General features: G+C 40.6%; 1 protein-coding gene across 4 annotated transcripts in view; it reads left to right on the top strand.

Annotated features, from left to right (window-relative positions):
* Window positions 1–21,443, top strand: part of LOC125884751 (gamma-aminobutyric acid receptor subunit beta-3-like) — a 51,483-nt gene that overhangs the window by 20,475 nt on the left and 9,565 nt on the right. For all 4 annotated transcript variants that reach the window (XM_049569916.1, XM_049569917.1, XM_049569914.1 and 1 more), the window contains 4 exons: window positions 2,969–3,189; window positions 7,560–7,642; window positions 9,990–10,127; window positions 18,864–19,016. In XM_049569916.1, coding sequence (XP_049425873.1) covers window positions 2,969–3,189; window positions 7,560–7,642; window positions 9,990–10,127; window positions 18,864–19,016 — 595 coding nt within the window. The remainder of the gene's footprint in view (window positions 1–2,968; window positions 3,190–7,559; window positions 7,643–9,989; window positions 10,128–18,863; window positions 19,017–21,443) is intronic.

Below are 21,443 nucleotides of genomic sequence, written 5' to 3'. Positions count from 1 at the left end.
TGTGTTCTAAGCTTCACTAACACAGTATTGAGACAAAACTATTTCAGTTACATAACATTTTTGGGAAGCCTCGCTCATTGCAGTGGCTGTTTTAATCTTCATTTTTATTTGTGTTTGGTGTAAACCTGAAATCCGCAGCACCAACGGACATGTTCGCCTTTGCCAGTGCCAGATTGGTGCGGGCTGGTTTCATTTCAACACCACAGCGGGCAGAGGGGAGATCATGGCAATGCCCCGAGAGAGAAACAGAGAGAGGGAGAGAGGGAGAGGTGCAGACAGACTGAGAGAAAAACAGAAATAGAGAAGAGAGACTGTTAGCTTGGGTAAGTGGATTATGTGATGTGGAAGGAGGGAGGGAGGGGTTCTGTTCTCTATCTCCGCCGCTGCTTTTGCTCTGGTCAAATACTACTTGAATCAAGCAAAACAAAAACATGTACTTGCTTTACCATCCTATTTTTTTTTTAAACTTACACAACCGTCCTAAAAATGCTTGATATCCCAGAACTAATAGTATCCTCATGGCTGGATTTAAGTGCGTCTTGCCAATGCTTATTTGGCTTAGGTGCCAGATGGCAAGGCTTTGTTACTCAGCCAGATACAAGGACTATCCAAATCTTACATGTTTGCAAACACTTAAGTGGTTTAAAAGAAAACCAATAATTAACTCATTTGTGAGGCCCATTTGTAAAATGTAGTTTGAGCTCAGCAGAGTAACTAAAGATTAATAGTTCAACACATAATTAATCTTACATTAGGAGCCTTTGAGATCTGATTAACTGTAGTTTATTGCTTTTTCTGCTCCATTATGTTATCAGTAACTAAGTATCGTTGAGATTTCAAATTAAGCAATAAAAAAGACATAATTTTAGGGACCAGTATATTGAGATTTTTCTTCCTACTTTTTTTCTCTACTTGGTCTAAAACACTAAACAATAATTTCATCAGAATGAGTCTACAGCTATACATAAGGCTCTGTGAGGCTGTACTTAGCATGCTAACATGCTAACAGTGACACAGCTAGCGTATCTTAAATATCATCATTTAATGCACTGGGTTGTAGCTTTATGTTTTAAACCATAATTGGTCCTGTTGAAGTTTTAGTTAAATAAATAAATGCTGAAGCTGAGAAGATAATATTTACTATGCTTACCATTTTAGTTTAGACCTTTTGCATGTTAGCATTTGCTAATTACGACTTAACACAAAATAAAGCTGAGTTTGACAGGAATGTTATTAGTTATCCAGGACAGTAGGGCTGCATTTTCCTGACTAAACCCGACCCGAGTCCGAGACAGTTATAAACGAGCCTGGCCCGACCCCCACAGACTTCCTGATTTCTAAGTCTGAACCCAACCCAAGCTTGATGCAGTTTTTTACCTGACAAAGTTATTGTTATCTTGGTTACAGCTTTTTTTTCCATTAGTTCTGCGAATATTTACCGCGTCTTGCCTGAAATGGAACTATTGGCCTGTGCTGCGTTCAAGTGTTGTCATGTAGATAACAAATTCCAGCACTTGAATAGGTCATAGCACAACACAGCAGCATGTCAAGTGGACCGAACCCGAACCGAACCCGAGCAAAATTTCTTATTTCTTATCCAAAACCCAGCCCGACTCGTCAGGTATCCACATCCTACAGGACAGACAGACCGCCGCTAGCATGGCAAAAAATCATTGATAGATTAATTATTCATGGGAATAGTCATGACTCAAGATCCAGAACATGGTTACCACAACAAATTAGAAACCAAAAAGGAAAAAAAAGAAAAGAAAGCAGTACCGATACAAAAAAAAAAGATCCATCTGTTTAAATGAGCCTGTTTAACCTTTGCTCAACAACTGGTTATTATGGGATAATGGGTAACGCTAATGTATAACGGAACAGTTGCATAGTAGCAGTAATAAGTAAGAAGAGTCATCAAGTCAGTGAACTGATTAAATGATGTCAGTTACGCTGCAAAGTCCAAGTTTGCTAACGTTAGCTAAAATTAGCTACCAGACTGAGTAAGGCTGGAGTGGCAAAACTTTTGACTGTATTTAATTAAACAAGGCTGTGTTTTGATGCTTATCAGTTGAGTGTTTCATTTGTAAGATGAGGAATGTTTTAGTTTTTTATTCAAGGGTTACACAGACCAACTTTACCAACCAGCTAATACAGATAAGAATGCATTTACAGGAAGTAAAATAACTCCAAAGCTCTTATACACTGCAAATTGTCCTTCTGGATTCACTATTTTTGATAGCATATGGGGAAATGCCTATTAGACTAACAAATTAGGTGCAACCTCAGAGGATAGCACAATATTACTTAAAGCATATATTTCCATTTGGGTCCCCTGTTGAGAGAAAAAACAACAGTAGCTTGGCATACAAGAGTTCTACATTTTAAAAAAAACAGCTGACAATAATTTGCTGTGTTGTCAAAGTCCTGTGAATCTCAAGAGTCAACCCTTTTTGAATGAAATGAAAGGCAACATATGTTTAAGAAGCTTTTGGGCACCGTTACAGTTCAACTGTGAGCCTTTGTGAATCACTGGGAATACACTACTGTTGATGTATTAGGTGAAATTTTCTTTGAAAATTTCCACTGAAGCTGCAGCTCTATGAGTCAGCCTGCCCACGCACTTGTTGTACAATGGCACATTACTTTATGGGTTACTGTATTCCAGAAGGGAGGGCAAAGGCACTTGTGAGAATTTGGCTGCAGCGAGTGGACCAGTTGGCCCACTCTCCGTCCAGCTTGTAGATGCTGTGTCATGTCATAGACATATTAGGAGCAATAACATTGGGGGATAAACAGAATTAATATTTCAGTTCTGTTGATTATTTGCTTGTGAGGACTGCAGCAGCTTGGTCAATGCGGTAAAATCTTAACTATCCATATAATGTGATTAAAATTTAAAAAATCAGGAAGTATAAGATAACTTTAACTAACTTTATTGTCCTTTTTCCTGTGCTTGTCTCCATAGGACTACACGTTGACCATGTATTTCCAGCAGTACTGGAGGGACAAGCGTCTCGCCTACATAGGAATCCCCCTCAACTTGACTCTGGATAACAGGGTTGCCGACCAGCTCTGGGTCCCTGACACCTACTTCCTCAACGACAAGAAGTCTTTTGTCCACGGAGTCACCGTCAAAAACCGTATGATTCGCCTGCATCCGGACGGAACCGTTCTCTACGGCCTCAGGTGAGCTCTGCTTTACACTCCATCCAGGCCTCCCCCTATTTGCCCCCATTTTGCCCTCCATTATAGCCCAAAACCTATTGAAAAAATGTCACTGAGCCAAACTGTTTAACTGGGTGACACATTCCTTCATACCCATGAACCTGGGCACTGCAGTTTATTTTTTAATACCACATACACTCTCCTGCTGCAGGAAATACTCTCTAGAGCACTAGATGTGTATTCATCCGCAACTAAAAATAGTTCCCGCCAAATACACTGTGTCCTCCTGTTTGAGTAATGTTTGCTAAAAGCTACAGTGCCTGGATGTTTAAGTCAATTCAGTTCAATTGTATGTCTTCAGTAGGACCCTGTGGGGAAGTCAGAGAATGCTGAGAGATGGTGTAAGGCATTGTTGGTTTGGGTTTTTCATGGGATTTGTGCACATCTAAACTGCTTCTATATGTAACTATTTGTTGTGTATCCACATATAGTGCAGGAAGTGACTTTAATTATGTTGTTAGAGTCCTAATGTGCAATTTCTGGGCCATGCAAATGAGCAGCACTCCCCACAACAGGCAACAAAGTGAAGCTCAGGGTCAGAAAGTGTTCTCAGATGTTTCCCAGTGTCATGTTAATGCTGTGTGTTTAAAGCCCTATTACAGCACCGCAGTTGCCCATGCTGAGTACTTGGCAGTCTTCTGCTGCTGCCCGCCGAGCAGCCAGAGGATTAAGTGTCGTGCTCAAGGGCACCCCGGCATTTGATTTTTAAAGGGATGGAGGGTGCAGTCAGAGATCACCCATGAAAGGAAGTATGAACAGGTTAGATGGTGCATTAATGCAATGTTTAGCTCGCAGCTGTTGTTTGATATTTGTTTCATAAAGCCCTTGTTTTGAATTTCCATTGATCTTTTCGACAGGCAGGTTCAGAAGAGTTAGTGTGACCTATGAATATGGATGCACGCTTTGAATTATTCGAGTGTAGAGCGAAGAGTGTGTGTGTTTGTGGGTGTGTGTTTGCGCGGGCACTTGCATGCTTGTGTTTGTATCCGTCAGTGTTCATATTTTACAGTCATACAGCCATGCTTGATTATGCAAGTGGAGTTCATAGCACTTAGCCTTGTGGGCTACTTATAGACCTCTCAGTGCTTTCAAGAGATCAAAGGCAGAGGGAGATGTGTGACTTGGTGTTTGTGATATGAGCTGTTAAATAAATGTATGTCAGGTAAGGCTGAGGAACATGCTGAATGCAAATTCCTATCATGGTATTAAAGAGGGCACTCTGTATATTTATGTGTGCTCTTAATTAGGGCTGCAACTAATGATTATTTTCCAAATTAATTAATCGTTTACTTTAAAGTGGAAGAAAATTGTGAAAAATACCACAGTGAAGGTTTTCATATTTACAGTACATTGATTTTTATTCATACTATATGTTTTCTAGTGTGTTTAAATGTTTAATTCCCACTTTATATACTGCCAATTTGTATTTCATGTCACTTTTGATAACAGTGGAGTTACCACCTAGCTGCTAGCTACATGCACATAGCTAGCCAGCTAGCGAACTGCTAGCTAGCTCTGGTTGGCTAGAGCGACAGAGTTGTGTTTCTTTCCCCTAAGGAACATCTTTAATTAACACACAGCTGAGGTAACTCTAAATCAACAAGCTAATGTTAGCCACTGTTGCTAACACTGGTGCTGTGTCTCAAATCACATACTTCCGTCAGCACACTTCCATGTAGTATACTAAGGGCACATTGTACTTCTTGACGTAGTGCGCAAATTTCGACAGGGTAGTGTTGTCTCAAACCAAACACGGCCGTTGTGTAATGTGCACTCAGCGGAAATGACGACCGCAAATTAGCTAGTTAGCAAACTAGCATTAGCATTCGCATTATCGTTAGTGGTACCAAATCATTACAGACTGCTAAATTAACCTAATAAACATACTGCTGGTTTATACCCAACAACAGCATAGTGGTGCTTACTGCCACAAACACATATTTGTACAATGCAGCGACGTTCACGGTCGCACAGTCCTCGGCCACCATTTCCAGTTTGAAAAGTGGTCTCTCCCCTTCCGCTATGTAGCTAAGATGGCGGCTCTTGAGTGTCCATAGTTCCACACTCAACTTCTTGACCGTTTTGAGTGCACCATCTGGGTACTCATAGTGCACTGCATTTTTCCATACTTCTCAATGTGAACGCACTTATGCACTCAAAATATTAAGTGTAAGTACAGAAATATGCGATTTGAGACACAGCATGGATCTTTACTTTGATGCAAATCCAAGCTCACAACCCCACGCTCTCGTTAGCTAGATGTGTGGAATTTGTTGCATTATCTGTGTACTGTGTTAAAGGAATACATTCATGGCGAACAAAAAAATAAAATTCCTGATGAATTGAAGTTACTGGGGTCCATGTTTCACTGCAGCAAAACTATATCAAAACATCCACTTACAAACAGTCACAAAACTTGTGCAGTATAATCTGAGTCTCATTTATCCAGTCGTATGCTAAGTGCTACCCTTTCTGATGCGAAACATAACAGAAAGTGAAAGTTATCTATGCTCTCTTCAAAGCCAGACTCCATTGACAAAAACAATAATTTTGCCTCACTGAACATGGGAGATGCCTTGATTGGTTAGTTTGTGTTACTGTGTCAGTTTGAGTCTGGCTTTAAAGAGAGCATACATTAAGCTGCACTTACCGAGTCTTGGTACTGAGCATACAACTGGATAAATGAGACTTGGATTACACTGTAAAACATGTGTGAGAGTTTGTAAAAAGATGTTTTGATATAGTTTTGTTAAACGTGGACCCCTATGGCCTCGATTCATCGAGACTTTTCTCTGTTTTTGGAGTATTCGTTCACCATGGAGGCATGCGGATAAAAAGTTTTCTTTTTACAAATTCAACATAACCCCAAGGTTCGTAATTGATATACAAATGGTCTTTTTGGAGATGAAGTGTTCCTTTAATTTACAGTGACATCTTCTGCTTGGTTTATTAAGAAATACTTTGACATGGTTGCTTTAACTGGGCTCACTAATTTGTCGCAGCTGTCAAGCTTGTGAGAACACAGCTGTCATGACAAGTGACAATATGAAATAACAGATGACATGATAAAAAGTGGCATTATGAAATGAAAGTTATTAAAAAAGACTTGAAAAGACTGGTATTGAAAAAAGCACTGAATAAAGCACTGTTATTTTGGAAATAAGAACATTTAATAATTATGAGTTGTGTTTTAATAATTAATTCAATGATTTCCCAATTTATGGGTTCATTTGTATGTTTTACACTATTTATTTATGAGATAATCTATTTTTTATGATGCCTTATTTGATATTTAATGCTTTTTGATGCCATAATCTACAGTCCACAAAGATTTTTTGAGGTTGCGATCATCAGTTTTAAGTGTATCTTCTGAAAACGTGACGTAACAGACAGGCTTCAAAGTGCATAGATACTATAATGGTATAAAAGGAACTCAGTCATATAGTGTAAATCCAAGCACTGTGTCACAATAATTACAATGCGTCTATATCATGCAGACCCAACGTTATGTTGTTGTAATTTTAGCTGTATAATAATATCACCTAATGGGTTTCCACAGCCTCATCTGAGTCTTAACTGAATGAAGACATCCAGTGGCTAACTGCCAAGCAGCCGGCTTTTAATCAGGGCAGACTTAGCCTAAATCATTTTGAATTTGCATTTCACTTTGCTGCTTATTTTAACTGTCTGATTATCAGCCGTTTGAGCTCATACATCTGATAAACAAAGGAATACCTCCTCATGACCCAGTTCAGATGAGCAGGCAGTAAACTCTGCCAGAATGCGTTGCCTTAATATGATTTTTACTTGCACAAATTTTCACTTAATCACTGCATGGAGGGGAGCCAGGTTTGTTCGGGGGGACATGAAGTGATTGAAATACGAGAGCGAGGGCTGCTTGTCTGTCTGCGATCTATAGCATAATTATGTATACAGTTACACAGTCAGCATTTTACCCCAGAGGTGTTGCCATAATCTTATTTTAACATGACAATGCCAATAGTCTTCAGTAATTTGACACCACCTGAGAAACTTGGTGTAAAGACAAATGGACATTTAGTTCACTTTAAAGATAAGACAAAGTCAAGTGCTTTAAATCTAATTGTATTCCTACAGTTCCTTATGCTTCCTTGTTAAGCAACTACTTACCTGCTTTGCTATTTTTACAATAATGTTTCTGAAGGACCAGAAAATATGGTAATCACTCCGTACTTCCTTCCTCTCTACCTTCCCATCCACTCTCCTCTCAATACAATTTGTGTAAATCACATACAGTGTCTAACATATTCTCTCCTGTGTCCTCTCTTCCCCCATCGGTCTTCTTTTTTCAGGATAACTACAACAGCAGCGTGTATGATGGATCTCAGGAGGTATCCCCTGGACGAACAGAACTGCACTCTGGAGATAGAGAGCTGTGAGTAGAGAGACCTAATGCCTTTACCACTGACTATCAGCACACTGTGCAGGCTCAGAGGGAAACCAGCTCATATGTGAAACGTTACAGTTCAAGTGAAATATCGAACCTGGCTGTTTTTTCTTTTGAGGTCTGCAGCATTTGTTTTAAATGGCAATTATTAATGGTAGAAGTCTTCAGCTCACAATAAAGGGGTATTCCACAGATTTAATATTGTACCTTGAACATTAGGAGGCTTCTGAGAGGCATTTTAAAAGAAAGGGTGAGATCTTATGACTTCTAGTCTTTATCAATCACTCAGGGTGCTATGGTTTCAGTTTGATTTATTGGTTTGGTCGATTAATCAGCGCAGATGGGATGTTCTACACTCTTTTGTTACCAGCAGATCTTGGCTCTAATAGACCGCTGGGTACAGCTCCGGAGAGAGCAGGTCCCTCCTGCTGTGTGGCTGTGTATTTACATGAATTTCTGGCTGGACTACAACAGCTGGTCCACCGCTACAGCAGCTGTGTCTCAATTCAGGGGCTGCAGCCTTCGAGGGTTGCATTTGAAGACCGATTGCGTCACATCGGCGCAAGCGAGGCTGTCCCATTTCAAAGGCTCCTTCAAATTCGGCCGAGAAATGTGGCCTTCTTTCCCAGAATTAGGAGGATCCAACGGATGAATCCTTTGTGGCCCGGCCTATCCCAAGATGCATTGCACGCCGGTGATGATTATATATTAAGTTAAGTTAACGAGCAAATGGTTACTGTTGCTAACATTATGATTAGCTAAAAGCACACAGCTGAAACAATCTTAATTTAATAAGTTCACCTGAAAACGGTCCATCAGCCAGAAATATATCAAACAGCAGTGTCTCCGACAGTGAATCATCTCCTAAAGTATTAAATTAAAATATATATGTAATAGCAATCTCTGGGTCCATGATTTAGGGCTAACTAACCTACTAGCTTACTCCATCTTTCGTCAGAAGCAGCTGGTTGCTATGTAAGAGGAACGCCAATGGGTCAAGGCTAGAACAACTGATGATGATGCAACCAGGAAATCCTCTGCAGACTAGACTGTCTCATTTCGGAGACTGTTCGGTATGGCTGATGCGGTCTTCAAGGGACGTGGCCGATGTCGACCGTGAAAGCCATGTCCTTCAAAGGCTGCAGCCCCTGAATTGAGACACACATGTAATTTTTTAGTCTGTGACTGGATGAATGTCGCCACTTCCTGTTTCAAATTAAAAGCCCTCGTTTAAAATTAAAGGCCCTCCAGAATTTCATACACGGTCAAGCTACATACAAGGTTTTGATTGAGTCTTTTTTTTAATGTTATGAATCATTGAGAAAGTATTTTGAAAATACAATATTTTTCAGTCATATACCAGGTTATTATTAGGTTTAACAACAGAGTCGAGCCTTTTAAAAGCTTGGTGTTGGATGTAAGCCGCTGCTGCTAATTAGCTCATGCTAACACTCTGGAGGTCCTTCAGCACTGCGTCTAACCTGTGTCCGGCAGTCTAGACAGCGTGCTGCAGTTGTTCAAGTTTAAACCAAGTTTAAAGGTACATGTACCGCCACCCACTGTGTCAGGGGTGTAGGTGCTGCCCTTGTTAAGTCAATGAAAGCAGGTCTGGCTTCGGACTGTCTGCGCTATTAATTGGCTATAATTGTAATTATCTGAATAATGCATAGTTATAAAAATGTCCCATTATCGGCCATTATCGCTATATATTGTGCATCCCTAGTATTTATTGATATGACTTCGATGTTCCGTTCGAGCTATCCAGTTCCTAAAAAGATTGTTCACTTATGGCAATCAATTTCAGCAGCTAGGGCCTTTACTGTTACAAACTATCTATATGATATCTACCTCTACTTTCCATAACTCTGTCCACTGTGGTCTCCCAGCCCAAGCTGAAATGACCAGGATCATATCACGAGGTTATTTTCTTAGACAGACCTCCGTCCACACCTACAGGAGCCATTATACAGAAACAAGGATTAGGATTATCAGACACATGGATCCTGTTAAACTACGTTGCCAGTTTCTCAAACACGGAGAGCACACTGAAGATCTCTTCATATTTTTGCTAACAGCTTCTGCATTAGAATTATAAAAAAGACAGGAAATGTCAGCTATTTTTGTAAATCTTTTGACATTTTTATGAACTCGACTGAACCTATTAACTGACTTGCTTTTCAAAGCAACGTCTGGTTCTTGGAAACAACTTCAAACGTGTTCCTTCCCAAATGACAGCCCAGTTGGATGATCAGCAACGCTGCATATCTTGGTCTCCAGCGATGGTAAGACAGATGGTTACACCTTGGTGCATGTGTGTGTGTTTCTCCTTGTGCAGATGGCTACACCACAGACGACATCGAGTTCTACTGGAAAGGAGGCGAGTCGGCTGTAACGGGGGTGACACGGATCGAGTTGCCTCAGTTCTCCATTGTCGATTACAAGCTGGTGTCCAGAAACGTAGTGTTTTCCACAGGTAAATGCTCTGCTGTCATGTGTTGGAGCTTTGGTCTCAACAAAATGAATTTCCTTTGGGAATAATTCATGACACACTGACAAGAGGACGTTGCATTTTAGATGATATTGTTCATATCAAGCATTGGCCTGTTTTCAAGCTGATTATTTTATCAATTTCTGTAGCATCCAAATGTGTGCCAAAGCTTGATCTGTTGATCTTAAATCCTCAGAGCCAAAGTTGTGTTTGTCAGTGCCTCTAATTGGGTTGAAGTGAGGAAATGCGCTGCCTTTGAAGTATCCCTCATGTAACAGCGGCTGATGCAACGATGCTGGGATGGTACTTAACCAAAACATGGTGTAAACGCTGTGATTTACAGAGCAAACTGTGTCCATGTCAGCTGGCCTTTGACCCTGAGAGGTGACGCTGGGATTAATGGTATTATCATGCTGACACTAACAAAATGTCGCAATCAGTTCAGTCAGTCAGTACGATCAATCAGTGCGACACTAGCAAGCCCCTAATAACTTGTTTTCAAACTTACTTTCTACTACTATCAAAAATTCACATTTTTACTTTTACCTGCCGTGCTATTAATCAGTAAATAGCTGGGTCATAATTTCTGGAAGGAGACATTGCTGTCGAATTTTCAAATATTTTTTTTTAAACTGATAAATAGCACTACAGCTAAGAGGAAAAATATGTATTTTTGATTTTGGGGTGAACTGTGCCTTTAAGTATTCCTCCATAATATTAAATGGTCATGGCTAAATAAGGACAAAGATCACAAAGTTCAAGGTTTGGGAGAAAAACATCCTTACTCATTATTTTTGAAAACGTAAACAGTCACAACATCAGCTGGTTTGCTGCAAATGTTGCCCCATTCTGAGCACATAATTAGACATCACCTTTTCTGAACTAAGCCCCACCCACTTCAAACTGGTGTAAAAAACACACAGAAAAATACACCAATACAGAAAGTCTCTCATATAATAACTCCAACTGTTCTAACTTTGTCAGAAAATTGCGTAAACCCATTTTTATAACTAGAAAATGCATTCCCCGCAGAAAATGCATGTGAATGCTTGAAGCTGAAATTGCAAAGCATTGCACTCCACTGCTAAAATAAACCTGGGGTCTCATTTATAAACACTGCGTACACACAAAACGAGGCTTGAAAGAGGCGTAGGCCACTTCCCACGCAAAAGATGTGATCTATAAAAACAGACTTGATGAGAGAAACTTTGACCCGTGCTTACAAACATTTTGGAGACTGAACACTGGCAGTGCACATGGTGAGATGGAAGCCTGATTGTGGAATAGTTTTTGGCACATGCCATTTTTGGCTTTTGTCTGTATGTACATTTTTAGTTTGGATCCTACGCATTGTTTCATACATGAGAACCCTGGAAACCAAATTGTGAAACTGGCAGAGCTGGAAGCTGAACTGCATTACTTAAGATCTGAAACACATTGCTAGAATAGCTGGGAGCCAAACTGTAACACTGTCAAAGGTGGAAGTTGAAGTTGATTAAAAGGCTGACAGGAGAAATGCTTTGTACTTTAAAAAGCATCAAATGTATAAAAAAGTGAAATGCAAGCAGCATCTGAGTGAAGAACGTACAGAATCAAAAGAATAATAAAGACTGGATCATAGCCAGCATTCACACTATTAAAGAATTTGATGAAGAAGAGAAGATGTGCTTTCAGGACCTTTGAGTTTGAGTGTATTCACATATATTCTTAAATGAGTTTGACTCTTGAATGGAAAATACATTTTTGAATACTTTATCAAATTTAACATTTAATTACTTGTTTATAAAGGCAATATGAAAGCTTTTACACCCTTAAAAATGAAACTGGTACGCTCAGGAAAAAAACAAATGCAAACACAAGAAAGAGGTGTGCACGGCTTATTAATCACTTGGTGCCATCATTATATGGTGTTGTGAAACACATCAATCAAGAGTTATTTATAGGTTCACAATGGCCAATTTCATCTCCCGCAGCAATTAATTAGAAGACTCGTTAAAGCAAATTGTCAAGCTAGTGAACACTGAAAACATTTCCAGTATCGTATTTCATGTGATTAATTTGTGCTGCTAACTTGGAGAAGTGTAGAAAAGTAATTCAATAGTCCTCATTGCTCACAGGGGCACTGTGATATATGCTGTGAACTTTGGTTTTTATTAGTCGTACACCAAGGTCCTAAATTAATCAGATTTTATTGTGTACATTTAGTCCTTGATGTAGAACTTTATTGACGCTCCCTAAACAACGGCCATATAATCTGGTCAGTGGAGACTCATTCAGAGAGGCAGCCTCTCCGCAGCCATGGCGGGGAAATAAAAGCTGTGTGACATTTAGTTACAACAGAATTTCTCAGTGAAGTTATGCTCATGAGAAGGAGACACGCCCTGTCTGAAACGGATATGAAGAATAAATAATCTTTTTGTTTGCTTTTTGGGGTGTTTTTCCCCCTCAGTATTCCCACTGACTTTGCTTTCACTCTCATTCTAACTGTCTTTCTTATCTCACAATGTTGCTTACAACGAGCTGCGCCGCATTGTCCATCAATCCTGGCTGTGTGTCTCCGCCTTCATGTGTGAATCATGTGAACATGCTGAGGCGAGTGCGCCAGAGTGCACTTGTTTATAAGAAGTGGCACGTCCCCTGTGGCCAGCGACAATTAAAGTTTAGTGTCCAGTGGTCTGCTCCTGTGCTCTTGGCAGGATGTGTGAGGAACATCAAAGGCTCCCCGCAAGGCTGGCTAATGACCAGGTTTTCTCCATTACATGTGCCACTAGCCAGCCTTTATTCCACCCCCTCCCCTCCGTTCTGTCTTGGTATCTCTCTCACCCTCTGTCGCTTCTTTTACTTTTTCCTCTTTTTCCCCAACCTTCTTTAGATATATTCTCCTCTCTCTTATTAGAGGTGTGGTTGGATGCCAATTACGCTGCTCTCTGACAGAAAAACAGCCCAGGATTCAGGGCATCATATATTCATGTGGAATGAGGCCCACAACATCAATTATTCTCCTCTAAGCACACATACAAACACTGCCTGCTTGTGTGTGTACATACAGTCGGCATGTCCACATGCAAATGCACGCGTGACCGGACAACACCACTGAGTTAGGTGACATTTAGTGTGTTGTTTTGCGCATTGTGTGCATTCATCACTGTCATGCCTATCGTCAACTTTAACTATGTGAGGATAGCTGCAATAGCTACAGCTTTAAATATTCAATAACTATATCTCATGTTATTTCATTTATCTATATTGCATGTTTTTGCTGTAATTGGGGAGAACAGCCCTGGAACATTCCTTCACATTTGTAGGTTTTAGAAAACATAAAATGTTTCGTTAACAGCTTTTGAAAATAGCCCTAAAAGTGTGATTTTTTTAATTAATAGTGCTGAAATTGATTAGTATGCCTTAGTACTCATGCTCTCTCTGCATACAGAGATGTCTACTTCACAGTCTAAAGGAATTCCCAGTTTTATTTGGATGGTACAGCAAGTGTTTAAAATCACTAAGACTTCTTGAAATCTTAATTATGATTAGACAATTACAACATCGTTCCGCAATAACGACTTTATCAGCTGTAGCTAGCTAGCTAATTCAGCTAACATTTCCTCCATAAGTGAGTTAAAACACTGTCTCCTGCTGATTTTTTAGTGTTTCCAACTGACTCACTTTAAAACAACATCTTTTCAAAGAAGTCTTGAATACACACTTGACAGATAGGCCTACATACAGCACATAATGTCATGCTTAAGGACTGTGGCTAAAGTCTGAGGCTAAAGCTACATGTCCAAGGCAAAAGTCAGCATCCAGCATTGTATGTTTCACTTTTAACGCTCCAAGAAAGAAGGCTATTAGGAAGAGGACTACTGGTGTTTCAGTCAAATGTAAAGCTATTTTGGTTGAGGAGTTTGTGTAAATTCAATATCACATAGGGGTGCTAATGTTAGGTTACAGTCCTGCAATTTGATACAGCAGCCTATTATTAGTGAAAGTGTAATTAGTTAATGCTTCTTGCCCTTGGAAGTAACGCTTGGTCAGGGTGCTACTGTGGGTAGTAAGCTAGTTAGCCGGATATGCGAAAGTTTGTAGAGGTGCAGACTGGAAAGGCACCAATAGGGCACCAATTTGTCACATTTTCTCTACTGAAGGGGCACCCTAGAAGGCACTTTGCCACATTTTCTCCTCTGGAAGACACCCTAGAGGGCACTTTGTAATGTTTTCTCCACTGAAGGGGCATGCTAGACAGTACTTTGTTGTGTTTTCTCCACTGGAAGGGCACCCTAGAGGGCACTTTGTAATATTTTCTCCACTGAAGGGGCACCCTAGAGGGCACTTTGTTGTGTTTTCTCCACTGGAAGGGGCACCCTAGAGGCACTTTGTTGTGTTTTCTCCACTGGAAGGGGCACCCTAGAGGGCACTTTGTTGTGTTGTCTCCACAGGAAAGGCACCCTAGAGGGCACTTTGTGTGTTTTCTCCGCTGAAGGGGCACCCTAGAGGGCACTTTGTCATGTTTTCTCCACTGGAAGGGCACCCTAAAAAGAATGTTGTCACAATTTCTCTGTTGCATGGGCACCCTAGAGGGCTCCTTGTCACATCATCTTCACTAGAGAGGCACCCTAGAGGGCTCCTTGTCACATCATCTTCACTAGAGAGGCACCCTAGAGGGCTTCTTATCATGTCATCTTCAGTGGAGCGGCACCCTAGAGGGCATTTTGTCATGTTTTCTCCGTTGGAAGGGCACCCTAGATGACTCTGTATCACATTTATTTGTACTGAAAGGGCACCCTAGGGGGCACTTTATCATGGTTTCTCCACTGGAAGGTCACCCAAGGGGGCACTTCATCACTTTTTCACTGCTAGAAGGTCGCCCCGCAAGGCACTGCATCATGTTTCATGAGTCCACCAGTGGTTTGCAGTTTACATTGGAGAAGACAGAGAAACTGTTTATCCATTCCTTACGCTTTTGCTCTTGTGCACGAGGGTGACAGCAGAGACAAAAAAGAGAGACAGCAGACCTCCTACTCTTCAGCACTCTCGTCTAACCAGCCGCCCTCCCAGACTCTATTGTTATACTGTCATCATCCACTCAACTTTTACATTCATCCCTGCAGCCCATCTCCTCTCCTCTCTCCCTCTCTCCGCCTCGGCCTCACACATGGTATTCCTCCCACTCGCTGATGTTGTTTGGTGTAGCAGTTACAGCCAGTACAGTTCTACACCCACGTGCAAGTGAACCTCAGCCTACTCTTTTCTTAAACCACTTCTGCATCTGCTACTGCGAAGATACTCGGCTCCCATTTAGGTTGGAGGAGCTGCCATTAAGGAAGCATCAAAAGAAGTGAATGGGATATTTTAAGACCTGTGACAGTCTGTTCCCATATTCACACTGTAATGAAGTGTATGTTCAGCGTGTGCTGAGTTTTTTAACGGCTGCCAGACTGTTAACCAGGAGCCAAACACAGGAGGATCATCTAATGTGGCACGGTCTGTGCATTTAAATATGTTTAACAACAAACCAGCTTTGCTTGAAAATAGCTGCTAATTTGGTTTTATACAAAGTTTAAACAATTTTAGCAATAGATGATCAACAGGAAATTAATCTATAGCATTTTCCTGTAATTAACTAATCATTTAAGTTACATGTCAAGCAAAAACATTTGAGAATTGTAGCTTTTGAAATTCGATTTACGGCTTTTTCTCTAATTAATATCATTGTGAATTTGATCTATTTGGGTTTTGCTCTGTTGGTCGCACAAAACAAGACATTTAAAGATGTGGCATTTAGACCATATAGACTAACAATTCATTATATTAGATTAAAGAATGTGTTGTGAAATAAGGTTTTTTTTTTATTGGGGATTTTACAAGGATTAAAGAGGATGTGAGGCAAAAACTTAACATTACATGTACCACTTACTTTGTATCTTTAAAAGGATCTTAATTTTCAATTTAGGTGCAAGGATAGGGAACATCCTGTTTTGGGGTAAACAGATAAAATAAGACTAAAATATATTAAGTGGTTTTTATTAAGGCCTTTAAACCAATTCATTTGAATTATCTTGAAGAGCCTTTTTACATCTGAAGGGTGGTTGCTTTTTAGTGCACTTGTCTTTCTGTGAGTCATTCATTTGTTTGTTTTGCCTTGGGTTTTGTCAGTTCCTGTAACCGCCACTGTCTTTGACCAACAAGGTTGACTACACTGCTTATGCAAAGTATCAAGCTCTTCCTCCTTCTCTGCATTCAGCTCCTCCTCTGTTTATTCCAAAGAAACTCATGCTGCCGTATATAAAGCTCATACAGGATAGTTCATGTACCAAACCAAAGTATAGGACAAATTCTCTTTTTGTTCATGCAAAGTTAATACAGTTAATCCTTAGGGGAACATAGATGTGGTTACCAAATTCCACAGCAATCCATCCAATTGTTGATGAGACATTTCACAGATGTCCACCTCATGGTGGCACTAGACAGAAAGTCAAACGGTAACCTCGAAGTCTGAGAAATGAAGCCAATGCAAAAGTGACCATAAACTGCAGTTCCTTAAATGGCCACTTGAGGCCGACTCAAGAGCAAGTCAATCCCCATAGACACCTATGTTAAAATGCCCAACTTCACAGCAGAGACAAACATGTCCCTAATTTAAGAAATGGATTTTGGTCTCCATAGATAATTGCCCTGTTCATCGTAATTGTAAGGGATGAATGTTTATATAGCTCACCCTTTTAAATATTATTAAGACTTAAAGGTCCTGTGTGTGAGATTTAGCGGGGTAAATTGGCTAAAATGGAATATAATATTCATAAATATGCTTTCAATAGTTTAAAATCACCTGAAACTAAGAATCATGTTTTTGTTACCTTTGAACGAGCTGTTTATATCTACATATGGAGCAGTCCTCTACCACAAAGTCCACCATGTTGTTTCTTCGGTAGCCCTGAACACAAACAAAACACTGGCTCTAGATTGGGCCATTCCAGTTTCTGCGTCAGCCACCTAAGTTCTCCTCCATGCTTGGCACACAGGCAAAGTTTTACTTGGTTGCAATTCCCAACTTCACTGTTAGATGCCAATAAATCCCCCACATTAGACCTTTAAAGGTAAAGTAATGCATGACTAAGGGCGTAGCCCCTTTGAATGACAGATGGGTGTCGTCCACTGACAAATCGCTACCACTGTGACAATGTTGATAAAGTAACATAACCATGGAGTATAGGCCTACACAAAATAGCTGTATATAGATATATAATAGATATTCAATTTTTCCAGTAAGTCAATTTTGTTTAAATGCTTTCAAGCCTTTTTTTTTTTTTTTTTTTGACCAGCGAAAATTAGCATTAGCATTATCACAGTTATCCATAGCTGTAAATTCACTGTGTTAACCAAGCTAGCAGCTAGCATTAGGGATACCTCCACCCTCTTGTCCAAATATGGTCAGTTGTGGCTCCAAAAATGCAAGATGGCGACGGCTAAACTGAAGGCTTCAAAATGGGAGAGCACAAACCAATGAGTGACATCACAGTGGCTGCATCCATTATTTTATACTGTCTATGGTAAAAGTGAAGGGATCAACAGAGTCTGCAATATGAAGTTAAATGTAAGTTATACCCCGTGTGACTAATATTTCACCACTGCAACAGTATTTTTGGTGTCTTGCAGACTGGGCCCAAGATAATGAACAACATAACTAACACGATTCCCATATAGACCCATATTCGCTCACTGGGTCCTCTGATTGCTGACTGCCTTCAAATGTTAATTATATCAGCCAGTAGCAGTTATAGATAATAACATTTTATGAACAGCCCAGCTCTTTAAAATAACACGTCAGGATTTTATTACAATCTAATTTACAGTTGGCTTAGAATCTTAATGAGTTTGTGTATTATTTCAGAGTGACTCTCCATCCAACTCTGCACACGAGGGTGCAGTCAATTGGCCCCACGCTCGCCACAAGTAGCTTTGGCTGAAACCCACGGATTGGAAATTACAGTGTAATGGCCCCCATTTCTCCTTCAATACAAAGAGAGAAGGGAAAAATAGCTAAGAATAGTGGGAGTAACGAGCCATAGATTCAATCTGTACAGAGACATATGCTGGGAGATGGATGAGAAATCATGCCTCGCACTTATATTCAAGCACACGCATGCACATATATTGTTTATATTCCAGGTCATGGAAAAGCAATGAGAGAAATGCTCTGTCATAGCAGATCGTAGTGAGGAGAATTATTCTCCTGACTTGTGAAGCATCAGAGGCACTGCTACACACATTTAGAAAGCTATTATCCCTGCAGTAATGCTGAGTCCCACAGAACCATTGTATGAATTATGTAGGTGGATGAGATACGGAGAATTGATGAATAAAAGTGTGCGGAAATTTTTATCACCATCTTAAAGATTGTGTCACATCATCATGAAATAGGGTTACAGTTTTGTGCGTGTGAGAGTTGGTGTTCGCGAGTGAAGGGGATACTTGTTACCATGGCAATAAAGCCAACCCATGATATTGAGGTTGTCATGGAAACTGAAACAAAAACACAAGGTGTCCCTGTGTGCTCCTATGAATAATATAAGTTAAATTTTCTTACTGTGAATCATTTTTTTCTAAATAAATTGACCTAAATGTACCTTTGTTGTCAAATTTCATATACCGTGATCTTTAATACTATCGAAAAATTTCCAAAAGATCTGAACACACTGCTTCCATCTTTGCTTCTCCCTTCCTCAGGTGCCTACCCTCGACTGTCTCTGAGCTTCAAGCTGAAGAGGAACATCGGCTACTTCATCCTGCAGACGTACATGCCATCGATCCTGATTACCATCCTCTCCTGGGTCTCCTTCTGGATAAACTATGATGCGTCAGCAGCCAGAGTGGCTCTAGGTAAGAAGCAAAAGCTGTTAAGGAGCAGGTATTTGGCTTGCTCAGATGAGATCAGGGACCAGAATGAGCCACAGCCTCCCTGGCTGAACTTCTCCTGCTGTGGTGGTATTAGTGAGAGCTTTAGGGAGTAGCTTGGAATTGGTGCGGCCAAATGGAAATGGATTTGAAGAACATGTCTATTATGTGGAAAAAGGAGAAATTAGCTCTGTCTTCTGCGGACATGGGATAATCAATTTTACTTTAAAGTATGTAAATATTGTAGCTGAAGTGCAGCAACAGGCATGTAGATGTTGTTTTTTCCATTGTGCCTTTCCGTAGGGCGAAGGCAGAAATACACAACCTTGACTCGGCTCAAAGTGGGTCATACCTTGTGTTTGTTGTTGCTGTGGTCACTGAGAAGCCTCCAGGAGCTATAAATACATCACGTCTCTAATGAGCATAATTTCACTTTTTATTGAGGAGTGCATGTGTGGGTGCAAAGGCCCCCTCACAGTGGGGCTCCTGTGGGCAGTAAACAAGGCAGAGATGGAAGCAGCAGGTCACTGGTTTGTAATCACTGTGATTCCTCACAGGATGTGGCGGCAGAGTTTTGTGGAACCAAAGCGGATATATCGAGATGACATATGAGAAATCAGGCAGGGTAATATGAAGGTTGTCAACACAATAAATTGAAATGCAATTTAAACAATAGACTTTCCACAGTGGTCATAATTAGCAGCACGGTAAATTGGATTGCCCGTTCACTAAACGCCTCCCCTGAAGAGCAATGGTCCAATCATTGCTTAGCAACAGTAACTGGGAACTAGGATTTCACAGCTGTTTGGAGGGCTGTTTTTAACCTTTCAAAAGCCAAAAACATATGAACAAAAGTCTAAAGAAGGGATGCTCTAATGTAAGCTTCCTTCCTACCCATATTTATGATTAGCACATCCCGTTTGCTTTAATGTTAAAACAAACTCTATTCTCCTCATACTGTCTGCTGGAATGCCTGTATTCACCCTCTGTGTTAGGCCCCATGTCCAACAAAGCATTTTTTCCCATGCCAGGCACTCCTTGGGAAACGCCCAGCTCCTGGCGCTAATTTTAATGATGTGCTTAGCGTTGGTATGTTTCTATGACAATACTATCTTGACACTAACACTAGCTAGCTGGTTAGCTAACATTACACTACATTAACAGAAGGTTGACTACACAGTCAAAGCGAACGTTGTTAAAAGCACAACACTCACCAGCAATGTCCACTGTCTGCCGGCCGATTTGCTCCCAAAAAATGAGCTTTTCGGTCTTTGTTGTGACAGCAGACAGTAGTCCAGCTAAAGAAGCGGCAGTGACGTCGCTGGCACCTTTCTGAAATGTTCAGAGATTTTCAACTGTAGGCGCTCAAAGTGGCCGCACAAAAAAGGCATAGCGCTCTGACAAAGAGACACTGGGAGCTGCGTTTCTTTCTCCTTGCCACCATATGCGGCCACATACACTCTCTCCTCATTGACCACACTTGAAAAAGATGTGAAGGATTGTCTTTGTGGTCTTTGTCCCTCCTCCACTGTGATTGAACGACTGATGTGATAGTTACGAGCGCCAACTTTTTGGCCTTGCAAAAAATGCTTTGACACAGCCACTGTTACAGCACTTGTCTTTTTAAACCCTTGCTCCCGAAAAAGGCCAGTGTGCTTTGACTGGTCAGCATTTCCAGGTCGTTGTATCTCGGCTTCCTGCCCCATCATTGCAGCCAGGGAATGACTGTGATGGCAAATAGCGGCACTTCGTACTGTGAAAAATCACCAATAAAAGTCTCCATACAAAAAACGGACATATTCCAGCAAGAATCTGATCCAAATTCTAGGAAAAATGAACATCATCAGCAACCAAGATTACACGCTTCCCTGACATGAGCATGTTGCTACATGTATGTTAGCAGTGTACTTGCAATCGAGAAATGACTGTAATGGGGAATACAAACTTCCAAACAAAAATCAGACATGTTCCTGCAGGAATATGATCTGAAATTGGGGAAATTTACAACACTGGCAACCAAGTTTACATGTCACCCTGACATTCATTTAGTAATGCGAGATATGTAATGTAAATAACTGCAGGGGCATGCCCGAAGCAGATTATGATCTAAAGAATCTGGCATACAATGATGTCATAGTGTAGCTAGAGTAGAAAAAAATGTTGGAAATGGAGTGTTCAGAACGGTAGGAAATCTGAGGTTCTATGCTCATAGAGATAACGTCTTCCCCCCACAAGTTCAATTTCAGCCAGGGCCCTTTGTTGCATGTCACACTCCTCTCACACCCCTTGTTTCCAGTCTGCCTCTTCACTCTCAACTATCCAATAACTGCCAAAAAAGGAAGAGGAATAATTCTGAGTGGTAAATCTGCCACCATTATCAATGTAAACTGCTGTGAAGCGCTGTGTGAGAAT

Source organism: Epinephelus fuscoguttatus, linkage group LG24 (assembly GCF_011397635.1).
Source record: "Epinephelus fuscoguttatus linkage group LG24, E.fuscoguttatus.final_Chr_v1".
NCBI classification, from domain to species: domain Eukaryota; kingdom Metazoa; phylum Chordata; class Actinopteri; order Perciformes; family Serranidae; genus Epinephelus; species Epinephelus fuscoguttatus.
The sequence above is the reverse complement of the archived record's forward strand: the minus strand, read 5'-3'. Positions and strand labels throughout refer to the sequence as shown.